Genomic DNA, 13,115 nt, shown 5'->3' with positions numbered 1-13,115 from the left:
ACAACACAATTGAACACCTCCCCACCCCGTCAGTGAGCCAGGCAACTTAAAAACCCAAATCCTCTTTAGCGCCTCTCCAGTTGTAATACCCCTATTGCAAGTACGCAGGCCCACTGTTTTCACGTGCTTGTGCGCCGGGGGGGAGGGTAAGATCAGCTCTGCGCTGTAAGTCATTAATAGCAACGGGGCAACTCCATCTTCAAAGGTCACAGGCTTGGTTGGGTGGGTGGTGGGGACCGATCTATTTCAGACACTGAAAGGAGCTTCAGCAATGACTTCCTCTTGTCTCTCATGACTCTGTTATTTCCTTGCTTTTTATAGTGTTGGTGCTTCCTGTTCTTTTATCGGTCTCAGCAGCACACCGAGCGAGCGCACCCAAGGGGGAGGGGTGGAAGTGATGACGGTTTTTTGGGGTGGGCTACTGCCCCCTTAAATTCTGTGTATTTTAAAATGTCATGGCTGCCTCCTCAGAGAAACGAGAGCAAAGAAAACAGCATCTGCCCTCCTGTCACTTAGGGCTTGTTAGGTGCCAGTTGGGTTTTGTTGCAGCATCGGAGTGCTTGTGGGAAACCGACAGTGGTGACGTGAGAACTGGAGGTTCCCAAGCCAGCCCAATATCTCCAGGGTACCAGGTCACCCACAGGGGAAATCTCATGCTCTTTCCAGTCCAGTCCGGCTGTGCTGTGTGGGAGATTTTCTTCTCAATAAAGGGGGTTGGTAGAGAGCGTGTGAGAGAGAGAGGAAATGGACAAATACCAGAGCTGTGTGTATCGTGTCATTGGGGTGGGCTCACTACCCCACTGATGAGAATTGACCGGGGCGACCTGCACCCCTCCCAGAGCTCTGCTCTGAATTTCCAGTTTGGCTGGTGCCAAAAAACTGTCAGAACAGCTGTTTTGCCTGGTGTCTCTCACCCTCTGCTGGTTGGAACCAGAGCAGTTGAAGTGAACGCTGGCATGGGTCCTTTAATGCTAGCAAAGACTTTCCTTTGACTCGAGAAAGGGGATCAGTGTTCTGAACTTGCTTGTGGCCATGATGTCATCAGCGACCATGAATTTGGTTAAGATATACATATGGATTGTCAGCAAGGGCACACTTCTTTTCTGATGGCGTGGGAGAACAAGGTGAGGAGGGGGATGGGCAGAGGTTTTCCCCCAATCCCTACCAAAAATCCTCTAAATTTAATTTCAGAAAGTAGCACATGCTGGAGTGCATTTCTGTTCTTTAAAGTGAGATCTGCTCAGCACAGGCTTGAGATGCTTTGGGGAGCGTTCCTGTGTTCTGATTCCTAGAGACAGCAAACTTTATTGGTGCCAGTTGCTGCTAAAATCCTCCGGCATGCGTGATGTTTTTACACACTCCATGAATGAATTAGAGGCAGCCTGGCATATAGAAAGAGCAGCTGTGAACTTTGTTTCAATTTTTTTTTAATGTTATTTGGACTAGTGCCCTACAAGGATAAGGTGAGCTTATCGCAAAAATGGGGTATCCTTTCTATAGCCCAGCAGGCTTCTGTGCTAAGGGGCTTGTGAATTGGCCCTGCGGTGCAATATGATTTTATTTCCGGGCTAGAAACAATTCCAGATAGTACCCACGCTGATGAAATCCAAAGTGGGGCAGAGATGGTCTCTTGGGCTTGGTCTGTATTTAAAACTTATACTGGCATGTACACATCAGTCAGGGGGTGTAAAACCCACACCTCTTAGAATTGTACAAGTGTAGGACTGGAAGGGACCTTGAGAGGTCCTCTAACCCAGTCCCCTGCACTCAAGGCAGGACTAAGTGTTATCTATTCTAGGCCATCCCTGACAGATGTCTGTCTAACCTGAAACACTGGAGACTGGTATGTTACCCTGGCAAAGCATGCCTAGCAAGGACTCCATTTATACTGGCCAAATGGTGCTTTCAGCAGGATAGCTTGTTCCACATACCCCTCCCCTCTCTCTCCATCCGTGAAATAAACCACAGAGGCAAAATGAGAGTTTGGCCGGTGTAACTGCATTTACAGTAGGGGTTTTTGCTGGCACAGCTCTGTCAGTCAGGGATCACACCTCTGCCCACCCCTGTCTGACGTAGCTATGCCAGCAAATATTTGTAGAGTGGCCCCATTCACCTATCAGGGCACATGCAAATATGGGGTGTGGGTGAGAGAGAGAGAGGTTAAAAACAAAACCAAAGCACATTTGTTTACATGCCCAAGGGTTGCTGCCTTCTCTCTCTGTACAGTAGAAAAACAATAATTGCCTCTTGAGGAAATGTCCTGTCACAGCTAATGGAGAATCTTATTCCTGTTCTAGAACTCTGTAAGATGATTTGAAAACTCATAACCAGGATCTCGCTCTCCATAGGTCTTCAGGATTCCTACCCTGTGACATCCGTGAGGATTTGTCCATAGGAGGGTGACATTTGTCTGCTCCCTGACTGTGCCTGGGAAATCCTCAGTGATTCTTTTGTTTTCTTAGTTGCTCCCTGGCCTCTGAGCCAGGAATGCATCAGACCCTTCTGTCTAATAGCCAGTCTAGGCTAGTGTCTTTTCCTTTTGTTTCCTCCTCTTCTCCCTTCCCCCTTGGTGTGGACTGTCTTTGAGCCTGGAATGCCGGTTTGACAGCCTGTGGAATGTGCCTGGCCTCAGCTGGGGCCCCTAGCTCTGTGCTGAGTGTGTGTATACACGGTGGCTGGCCGTATCTGGGAAGGCTGTGGCTTGGTGCTGCATTCTTTCCAGGAGCTGTCATGCCGTTTGCTGACACGGAGTTGCCAGTTGCAGCTTGGGTTTCTTGGAAGCTTTTCTAGCCTGCTTCTGTGCAGAACGTTGAACTGAAAACTTTTGGCTTGTAACTAGAGAGGTAGGTGGCAGTGTCACCTAGTAGTTAGAGCAGGCGGTTGGGAGCTGGAACTCCCTTGTTCTATCCCCCACAGGGAGCCTTTTCCCTTAAGGGTGTAATATAGTCTGGCTTGTTGCTACACACCTAAGCACACGCCAATACACCATTGATGTTCTGGTGTGTGCCTTTCCAAACCACTGTTTGCCTGAAGCTTGTGCCTTTATTCTCGATCTGAGGCCATGTGCTGCCGAAGGCGATAAAATTTAGACAGGCAGCGTGTAAATCTGAGCGCAGCTGAGGTAGGCGTTTGAGTGCCCAAATATGGTGAGTGTCCTAGGAAAGGATGGGTAGATACCTCTCCACCTGGGCTGCCCAGCCCTGGTGCTTAGCTTTGCCATTAAACTGAAACGCAGACCCCAACAAGAGCCTGGATGCAGAATCAGCGAGACAAATATCCAGCCGACTTAACAGCAGGCATGCAGCAACGAGCCTTGAGGTAGCTGCTGGAGGCAGGGAGGGAGGGTATGTGGCTTTGTGTAAGACACATTTGTTGTCTTGTATTTAGGAGTCTGCTGCACATACAGTATTTAAGGCTGGCTGTTTGTGCTGACAAACGTGGTAATTAATAGACTCTGGCAGACGAGCAAATCTTTCCTGCTCCCGAGAGCTGTGAGCAGCCTTTGTGGAAGTCAGGGGACTCCTTAAAGAGCTGTTGACTCCTGCTGGAAAAGCTGAGAAACTGTTCTTTAGAGCTTGTTTATTTTGTCTTCCCCATGCATGGGATGGGTTTTTTAGACTCTCTGGGGGATTTGTCGCTAATGGGCTTTGTGTGGTGCTCCGGTCTGAGGTCATGCTGTGCGTGTTCCCCAGCCAACGTTAATTCTGTGTGTTTCAGGAGTCCATAGCACCCAGATGGGATATCCCAGGGCTCTTAATTGTGGAGATTTAATGTTCCACATCCAGCCTAGCAATTTTTAAAGGGATCCACAGCAGCTAAATGGACCCTCTCAAACTTCCCCTCTGTAATTGCAATAGAAAATGTCTTCAGCAAATTAGAATTAAATCCTTCCCTCCCCTTCCAAACTTTTCATTCTTTCTGCCATTCCTCGGCAGCATTTGCACCCCTAAAGCCCAGGTGTTTATCACTTCCACTAGATGATGGTACATGTCATTGCATCTCTCAAAGGGATCTGCCCCAGGTTTCCTGACTCCCAGTCCAGTGGAACGTGCTACCTCCCACTTAGCTGTGACAATGTAGCAGGCTGTAATAGTTACTGGGCATAACTGCTCAAAGCAGCTTTGGTCTTATGCCCTGTTCTGCTAATAATCTGAGGTGATGCTAGTTATATAGATAAATAAGCTTGTTTTTTAAAAGTATGGTTAACCTGCCTGTGTCCCTCTAAGCCAGGAAACATCAGCAGTAGCACTGAGTGCATAGGCCCAGATCCTCAAAGGTCCCATGGGAACTGGAAAATTTAATTTTTGACTAGAACAAACCCCTTGGAAAATGTTGAGATGTAAACTTTCATTACTGGCGTGTGTGTGTGGTTTTTTTTTTTTTTTTTTTTAAACCAGCCTCAGAGATCAAAATATTTTGTTGCCGTATTTTTGAAACTTTGAAAAAGCAATAAAAATAATTCAAATTCACACTAGCATTTTTTGCTGTTTCTAACCAGCTCTAATTATTATGTAGAGGCCTGATACTTCTGCCACTGAACTGATGGAGCATTTTGCCTTTGATTTCAGTGAATGCCAGCGCAATTTCCTACGTACCAAAAGCATAGTTCCCCTCAACCACTCTAGGTCCAGCCTCATAAATGCACGAAAGGCAACTTTTAGCCAATGTCATTCAATAGCCAGTGCTCCAATAACAGTAATTGGATGAGGAAGTTAGTTAATGTGCTCCAGAGAGCTATTTTATTAAGAGCAATTATTGGGTAAATTGATGTAATTAAGGAAACCAGACTCGTGCAACTCAGCAAGATCCTAAATGGACCAATCCATGATGACCTTTCAAGTCTTTGAGTAGTAATACTCTCCTCTGACCCTCTCCCTGTACCCTCTTTAAGGTGTTTAGTGGTGTAGCTGATGGATTCAGTATCTGTTAATTGGCCTTTACTGTTGATTTGTCTGTAACATTGCTCTAATTTGGATCCAATGGACTGAATAAGCCCAGCAGAAAAACCTGTTTCATGAGGTCAGAAGTGTAAACCATCCCCCATGTATCACTAATCTACTGTGCGATCTTGGGAAAATCACTTTCCTTATCCATGCCTCAGTTTCCCCATTTGTAAGATTGGGATGATGATCATGGCATACCTCAAAGGAGCATGAGGAGGCTTGAGGGCAGGTCTACACTACAGCAGGGATGCTCTGAGATCGATCCACCGGCTGTCGATTTAGCTGCTCTACTAAAGACCTGCCAAATCGACTGCAGATCGCTCTCCGGTCGACCCCTGTACTCTACCCCGATGAGAAGAGTAAGGTAAGTCGACGGGAGATTTTCTCCCGTCGACCCCCTGCGGTGTAGACCCTGTGGTAACTCGACCTAAGGTACGTCTACTTACGTTATTCACATAGCTAGAGTTGTGTAGCGTAGGTGCACTGACCACAGTAGTGTAGACATAGCCGTAGCTTGCTCTGGTTTGTATGGCTCTTTGAGGTCCTCCAGGGAAAGGCACTGCATAAGTGCAAAGTGTGATTTTAAAAAAAAAGTCAAGAGGATTTTGCAGATGTTTATAATGTAGATTAGTTTCAGAGTAGCAGCCGTGTTAGTCTGTATCTGCAAAAAGAAAAGGAGGACTTGTGGCACCTTAGAGACTAACCAATTTATCTGAGCATGAGCTTTCGTGAGCTACAGCTCACTTCATTGGATGCATTCCGATGAAGTGAGCTGTAGCTCGCGAAAGCTTATGCTCAGATAAATTGGTTAGTCTCTAAGGTGCCACAAGTCCTCCTTTTCATAATGTAGATTGATTTCTTTGGCCAATACAAAGCTCAAGCCGCTGGGAGTGATGTGATGAACAGCTCCTCTGCATGTTCTTGTGTGTAGTTCAGGTCCACAGAATGGCAAGAATTTTTATGCAGCCACTTTTTGCCACTAGATGGCACCATCGACCAGAAAATGGGAACAGCTGCTCCCTGCTGGACTCCTTTTAGGCAGCATGTGCTGCACAGAGGGGATGGGCTCCAAAGGCCCATCAGTCCAACGCATGGGCAGATTGTAAACACCGATAATATGCCAGGTGCTGATGTTATGGGAGTGTTGTTTTTTTTTCTGGCCAACCTTAGTCTGCGGCTAGCTTCCTCTGCCTCCAAAAGGACGGGGGAGGGGGTTGCATACTGTGCGCAAGCAAACCTCCTTCCCCTCATCATAGAATCATAGAATATCAGGGTGGGAAGGGACCTCAGGAGGTCATCTAGTCCCACCCCCTGCTCAAAGCAGGACCAATCCCCAATTTTTGCCCCATCCCTAAATGGCCCCCTCAAGGATTGAACTCACAAGCCTGGGTTTAGCAGGCCAATGCTCAAACCACTGAGCTATCCCTCCCCCCTTGCATGTGTGGGGTCATTGAAGGGAGCATTGAGCATCCCTCTGCCAAAGTGTGGGGGGTGGGGAGCACACTCTGATGTGGAACCCAAGGGTCCAGTAGCACTCATCCTGCGATGGGTCCCAGTGCTGGGCTGAGATGTGACACTTCTGGCCCTGACTTTAAAGCTAAGTGTTGGGAGAGAAAGCAGAACGTACCGGGGAAACACTGTCGTCTGCCTTTGTTGGGTGTGAACGGTTGCAGTGTCTATCCCAAATAAAAATTAAATAACCCCTCAGACAGGGTCTGGCTTTCCCTGAGAGTTTTGCTGCTGCTGTTGTTTATTTCCTAGTTGATATGTAGTAAGTGCAGGCCTTCTGCTGCTCGTATCGACGCCTTTGGCCTTTACTCGCAAGTCTGATTAATCTAAGGGCTCCTATTTCCCAAGTTACGCTCAAGCAGGAATTAACGCTGTTGACACAACTATACACTTCTACTAGCTGTTGCTTTTGTTTTGCGTTGGCTAGGAACCAAATGGCTGGGATTGTCTATATGGTCCGCTCCAGGCATAGTAGAGGGCTAGACTTAACTCATGTGCCGTTCCCTCAGACCGAATAATAATGGCTGAGAATGCATGGGTCTCTGTTACTTTGTCCTTCATGCCCCTAGTTGTATCTTTCCCTGATCTATCTGCAGAGGTCTAATAGAGATCACATTAAAGCTTTATGAGCAGAATATCATGGTGTCAATGGCAACATCTCAGACCTTTTGAATCCAGAACCTTTTGTTCAAGTGTCTTGGACAAAATGGTGATTCTGGAAATTCTGCTGCATGGAGGGGGGAGAGAAAAGACTGAATTTTCTTTCTTTCTTTCAGATGCTACAGGACTGCCCCAAAGCCCGCAGGGAAGTCGAACTCCACTGGAGGGCATCGCAGTGTGCCCACATTGTAAAGATCATTGATGTCTATGAAAACCTGTACCAGGGGAAGAAGTGCCTGCTTATAGTCATGGAGTGGTAAGTGGTGTTGTGTGAGAGGAGAAACGAGCCAAATCCCTCCTCCCACTTGACCGCTTCACTTCTCTCAGGGGAGGCCGTCGCTCTAGAGAGCTGGGCAACTGTGGGAAATGCTTGGGGAATCTTAGGATATCGGGGATCATCTAGAAAGAGCTGGTGCCCAGGCTCCCACTGCCTCATACCATGTGTGTTCTGAGCACTTGAATGGTTGGCCGCCAACATGTCTAAGTATTGGTATCTGAAGGCCGGGCCATGTGCCTTTTGGAAAGGCAGTGTCCCCTGGAATCATAGGATTTACCCCTGACCCTGCCATCACATGAATTCAACCATTTTGAAAGCAGCATGGCTTATTGGTCAGAGTACGTGGCTGAGAGCCAGGAACTCCTGGGCTCTGACACACCGGGTGGTTCTATGCAAGTCATTTTACCGCTCTGTGCCTCAGTTTCCCCATCTGTAATATAGGGTTTTTTTATACCTGTTCACCTCACGGTGTGAAAATATTCCATAATGTTCGTAGAAGGCTTCATGATCTTTGAACTGAAACAGAATTTGCTATCGAAATGCACAATGTTTTTTATTCTAGCCCTTGAGCATTGTTATAGATGAGGTGGGAAGGGGCTGTTTGAATTCTAACCTCAGTGTGTAGGGGGAGTTCTTGGAATGACTGAGGTGGCGTTGGTAGGGGGGAAATGGCCTTCTATGATCAGGGAAAAACAAAGCCACTGAGAGATGTAGTAAGGTTTTCCCAAGTGCTCGGCACCCAGAACTGGGGCCGGAGTGTGAGCTGCTGGTTGCGGAGTCATTTGGAAAACCTGGAGCTAGGTAAGCAGGTGTATGGTCCGTGGGTCCTTGTTCTTGTTGTAACAGACCCCATCATAGTCTCACCTGCAAAGAGTTCTTCGTAAACTGGACCTGCTTTTGCCACGAAAAAGGTGTTGGTAGCTTTTGAAGTGCCTGGCGGGCTGTCAAATGTGGGGCTGAGCTGGTGGTTGGCAGCAGTGGCTGTCAGGCCGGCGGTACGCCACTGGCAAGGAGCGACACAGGCTGGTGTTCACAGAAACGTCTGAGCGAGTCTCAGAAATTTGATACGAGGAGGGAGGAATGAAGGGGAAAGTATCGAAACCACATCCCAACCACAGCTGTGATTTTTAATGCAGCTGTCTTGCTGAAACCTCTCCCCTGGCAGAGGCCAACGGGTTGTCAGGGGGCGGGGAGGGGGCGATGGAGGAGCAGTTCAGGGTTTGGCTGCTGATCTGTTGCACAAGAGCCTTCTGAGTTCTCTGTGTGGGAAGATGCTTCTGACAATCGTGCTGAGATCCTGGGTGTCCGCAGGCAGAGAAGCTCATTTGTACACGTGGGGAGACGAGCAATAGGAATCCTGCCAAATGCGCATGTGAAACTAGTTGAAGCATTGTTTTAATAGCCACCTGCTATTTTAAAGCTAGCCTGAGCGTGATGGATTGGAATAGGCTGAGATACTGCCAGAATGGACCCTGTATAAGATGGAAAGTAACCAAAGAGGAAACAGACACGAAACATACATCCCTATGATTTGGGTCTGTTAGTGTCTCCATTCAGATCTGGGCGTTTGTAACTCAGTACTTGGCTGTGAAGCTCTTAGCATTGACACAGATTCTCTCTCCTTTTCCGTACCTTCAATCACATAGCTTGACACTGTGCTTGTTATTTGTATCGGGGTAGTGCTGAGAAGCCTGTTTGAGATTTGGGCCCCACTGTGCTCATTGCTGTATGGACACGTACCAAGAGACAGTCCCTACCCCAAAGAGTTTGCCATTGAAATAGCCCAGAAATGTAGTTTCCCATAGATGGGGAGCGCGGGCACAGAAAGGCTAAGTGGCTTGCTCAAGGTCACTCAAGGAGTCTGGTAGAGCTGAGAACGGACCCCAGATCTCCTGAGTCCTTAGCCAAGACTGTCCGTCCTGTATTCCTCCAACAGCCAGATGGATACGGAGAAGTTAGCTTTGTATTCAGCTATTTTAGCTGCATCGTTGACTCTGCATAACTTGGGCTAGTGGCTTCAAAAGCCAGAACTCTTCAGAGAGACCAAAGCCCCCGGTCTGAGGCCTGGGGTCTGTGAAATCAGTGGGAGCTGCCTGGGGCGGAACCCCTTGGAGCACCAGGGTGCTACTGGGCTTTGTCCCATTTGCCCTTGTGCTCAGTAAGTTTGCCGGCTGCCGGTCACCCAGCTGGTCAGGTGACTGACTGGCATATGAGTTTGTGCTGTGGTGTGACCTGAGCACACAGGCTGGGTGGAACTCTGAGTTCAATGCCTCCTTGCTTGTGTGGTTGAATGTAGCTCCAGTGGCTGTTGCTGAAAAGTAGGCCAGCTAGCATTTCCAGAGCAATCTGCTCTCTTTATTGTAAAGGTGCCGCTGTACGGTTGTTCTCATGTGGCCAGGAAACCCACAGCGGCTGGCCCATTGCCTGCCTGCAGCAGAGGGAGTCCTCTGCTCTGCAGTCTCTCTTGTCTGCTTTCTGGAGAGGGGAGAGAGGGCTGGAAATGGAGGGTGTGCAAAAGAGGCAAACTTGGAGGCAGGGTGTTTTTGGTAGTCAGGGGTGGGAGGAAGGGAGGTTAATCTCCCTGAACTTGGGAACAAAGCCAGAAATGTCGCAAGATCTCTCACTCCCTGCAGTTTGTACTGGGGCTTCTTCCCAAAGCTCAGTGCAGCGACTCCTGGCCGCACTTGGCTTGGAATGATCAGTGAGGATCTTGAAGACCCGCTGGAGAGGCCGGATGGGTGGGGGAGGTAGCGGCTACACCTTTAACTCCACTTGTTTCTGTATTTCAGCTTGGATGGTGGGGAGCTCTTCAGTCGAATTCAAGATAGGGGAGACCAGGCCTTCACGGAACGGGGTACGGAGTGGACCGGTGGCTTTTTTAACCCCTTGGCTGTTTTATGTTGGTTGCTGTTGAATGAAAACTTGTTGCCTTACAGCTGGTTGGAACTTCTGCAACCAGACGTTTCACTGAAAAGTGAAGAGTTGGTTAAAGAAATGTTTTCACACACACACACAAACATTGACTAAAATATTGTGGGCAATTTTAAGAGAACCTGATTCTTTTCTCCAGAAAAACGTTGGAAAGGAAAAAAAATTCCATTTTCACTGAAATTTTTCCTTAGGAAGTGAGGCAAGATTGTTCCCAGCCAGCTCTAATCCTGCCTGAAGCTCAGATTTGTGTGCTCCGGCACTCTTCAGCCACCCTGCAGCTAAGTGTGAGAGCTGAGCTGTTCCCTTCCTCTCCCCATGTCCCAAAGTGGCAGGCAGTGGTCTCAGTTAGCCATACTGAGACACAGCCTACTAAACAGTCTCAGGTCAAAGCCAGTGGCTGGCGCTCCTCCAAATCCCTTTTGTTGGGAGTGATTGAAGCAGGTCTACTCTCTTTATGGGCAGGTCCCATGTGAAGAACCCTGCTCGGAAAGAGAGACTTCAGGCACAAGTGCTTCTTTGCCTTCTGACGCTCAGAGGGTCTCTCTGTGGTGCTCTCCAGCTCTTGCCTTCAGAGATGCACTTGGATCACCTGGGGGAGTGGCTTTACTTTGAGTTGCTGAGTTTTAAATACTTTTAAATTTTCTTTAACTCCTCTAGAGGCTTCAGAAATAATGAAGAGCATCGGAGAAGCCATCCAGTACTTGCACTCGATTAACATAGCGCACCGGGATGTTAAGGTACTGCGTGCCTAGCGGATGCTAGAGCATGTTTTCAAGGTCTTTGCCCTCTGCTTCCTCGACTCCCTGTGCCCTGGCCCACATAAAATTGTACAATCCAGAGGCGTGCTGCAGCCACTCCCTAGCTTGCATGTAAGAGGCCCACTGAAGTTAACCGGCCTCAAGTAACTCGTGCTTTTTGAGAGGCAGGAGAGTGCGGGATGGGGAGGAAGAATAGTGTGGCTCATGGCTCCTGTTGGCTCCTTTCAAACAAGAGCTGACAGCTGTACTCTTGTACTCGTGCCTCCGTCAGTATGGGGACATGTCACTTCGGATCAGGAGCTGGACCCTTCCAGGGTGGGGGTGTTTGGACCATAGGTTTTTGGTCTGGGCACTATCTCTCTGTGCATGTCTATGGGAACGGCCTCCCCAGGTCAGCTGGGGAAAGTGCCAATGCACTTCAGCTCTGGCTGGCCTTGGGGTTTCATTGCAGGTTACCTGCAGAGATCAGTCAGAGCCTATAATGGAGACCATGAGATGGTGGCTGGTTTGGCTTAGGGGGAAGTGGATAACTGGCTGAAATTGAAGTCTCCTCTACTCTGGTGTGTGGCCCTGGCCCTTTGGCCCTTATCATTTTCCCTGCCCTACAGGGTGATGTCCATTGAAACAATGAGTTCTTGTAAAAATGGCATTTCCTTTCTGCAAGAGCAGCAGAATTCTTAAAGGGCGAGGTCTGAATTGTTCTAGAATTCACTTGTAAGCAGGCAAGACTTCCTTGTTCATATGGTCTTGTATTTTCATATAGCATCTGTCATCCCCAAAGAGGTTTGTATACTGGGGTGTGATGAGTGTGGGGAGCAGGTGACATTCAGAAACAAAAACCCTCCATCCACCTCTGAAACACAGCCGCCCCACAGCAGCTGTTCCGCAGTCACATGGCATCGCTGCCCAGAGCAGGAAGTGAAGAAGAGTCCCACATCCAAATGAAACCACGGGGAATTTTGCAGAGGCAGAATAAAGTAACTTTGATTGGAAATTCCCCAGGATATTGGGGCTAAACACCCCAGTTGGCAACAGATTTACAAGTTGCAAAGGTGCATGCAGTTCCCTGAAAGACGCAGCTTCCTGGTTGAGCAGATTATGGTGTGGGAGGGGGTGGAGAGAGAGCTGTCAACAAAAGCATGAAAACTGAAGATCTAAAATTGTGTCGGGAAAATCAGTGCAAGTTGCCTGAATAGTACCAAGCCCCAGGGGCCAGGGATGGGCTCAGGCTTTGTGAGACTTGCCTTTCCCTAATGATCATACAATTCCACACTGCCAGTGTCCGCACCCCTCCTGTTAGCTCTTCAGTGTCAATTGGTGTGGGAGACAGTGCTCTCTGCAGAATATCCCAGGTCTCATTCACTGGCTTGTAACAAATCTCAGAAGTTGTAGATCCTTACTATGTGTTGGGGTTTATAGAACTGGCCTGGAAGTCCCACTAACCATGCCATATCTTCACACTTCTGCTTCTGGACCTAGCTAGGATCTGGAAGGCTCAGGGGTGCGAGTGGGGGGAGAAGGGATGATTCTGGGATCTCTGATACAGAACCCACTTCAGCTGTTTCAAATCAGGTCTTGCCCTAGGGGGGAAAAATCAGTCAGCAAGGTGCCAAGAGTTGAGCTGCAATGGGGTGGATTGAATCCTCTTTGGCTCACTTAGAACCATATGGCTCCCATTGATATGTTCATGGTCAAATTTTCAGTGACTCTGACATGCTAGCACTGTTCTAATGCTGCCCTTGGCTATGCGGGAGGTAGGAGCCCGGAGGACTTGGCCAGCACTTAGTTTGCTTTTTATTCGTTGTGTTTTCACAGCCAGAAAACCTCTTGTACACCTCAAAAAGGCCCAACACTGTACTGAAACTCACCGACTTCGGCTTTGCTAAAGAAACCACCACCCACAACTCCCTGGCCACACCGTGCTACACACCTTACTATGTGGGTAAGTCATGGGAAGCTGACTCGCCCCCTTCCAGGGAATGGGGATTGCGGGCATCCAGAATCTCCTGTTATTGCTGCTATTTTGTGCAAGGAAGG

The 13,115-nt window shown here is 48.4% G+C and overlaps 1 protein-coding gene across 2 annotated transcripts in view; it reads left to right on the top strand.

The window, feature by feature from the left end:
- The window catches only part of MAPKAPK2 (MAPK activated protein kinase 2), a 110,966-nt gene that overhangs the window by 60,491 nt on the left and 37,360 nt on the right, over positions 1-13,115 (top strand). For both annotated transcript variants that reach the window (XM_073319764.2, XM_073319763.2), the window contains exons 2-5: positions 7,229-7,368; positions 10,179-10,243; positions 10,978-11,057; positions 12,894-13,020. In XM_073319764.2, the coding sequence (XP_073175865.1) occupies positions 7,229-7,368; positions 10,179-10,243; positions 10,978-11,057; positions 12,894-13,020 (412 nt within the window). The remainder of the gene's footprint in view (positions 1-7,228; positions 7,369-10,178; positions 10,244-10,977; positions 11,058-12,893; positions 13,021-13,115) is intronic.

This window comes from Lepidochelys kempii, chromosome 21, assembly GCF_965140285.1.
Source record: "Lepidochelys kempii isolate rLepKem1 chromosome 21, rLepKem1.hap1, whole genome shotgun sequence".
Lineage (NCBI taxonomy): Eukaryota > Metazoa > Chordata > Testudines > Cheloniidae > Lepidochelys > Lepidochelys kempii.
Note: the sequence above shows the minus strand (reverse complement) of the source record. Positions and strands in the feature narration are given on the sequence as shown.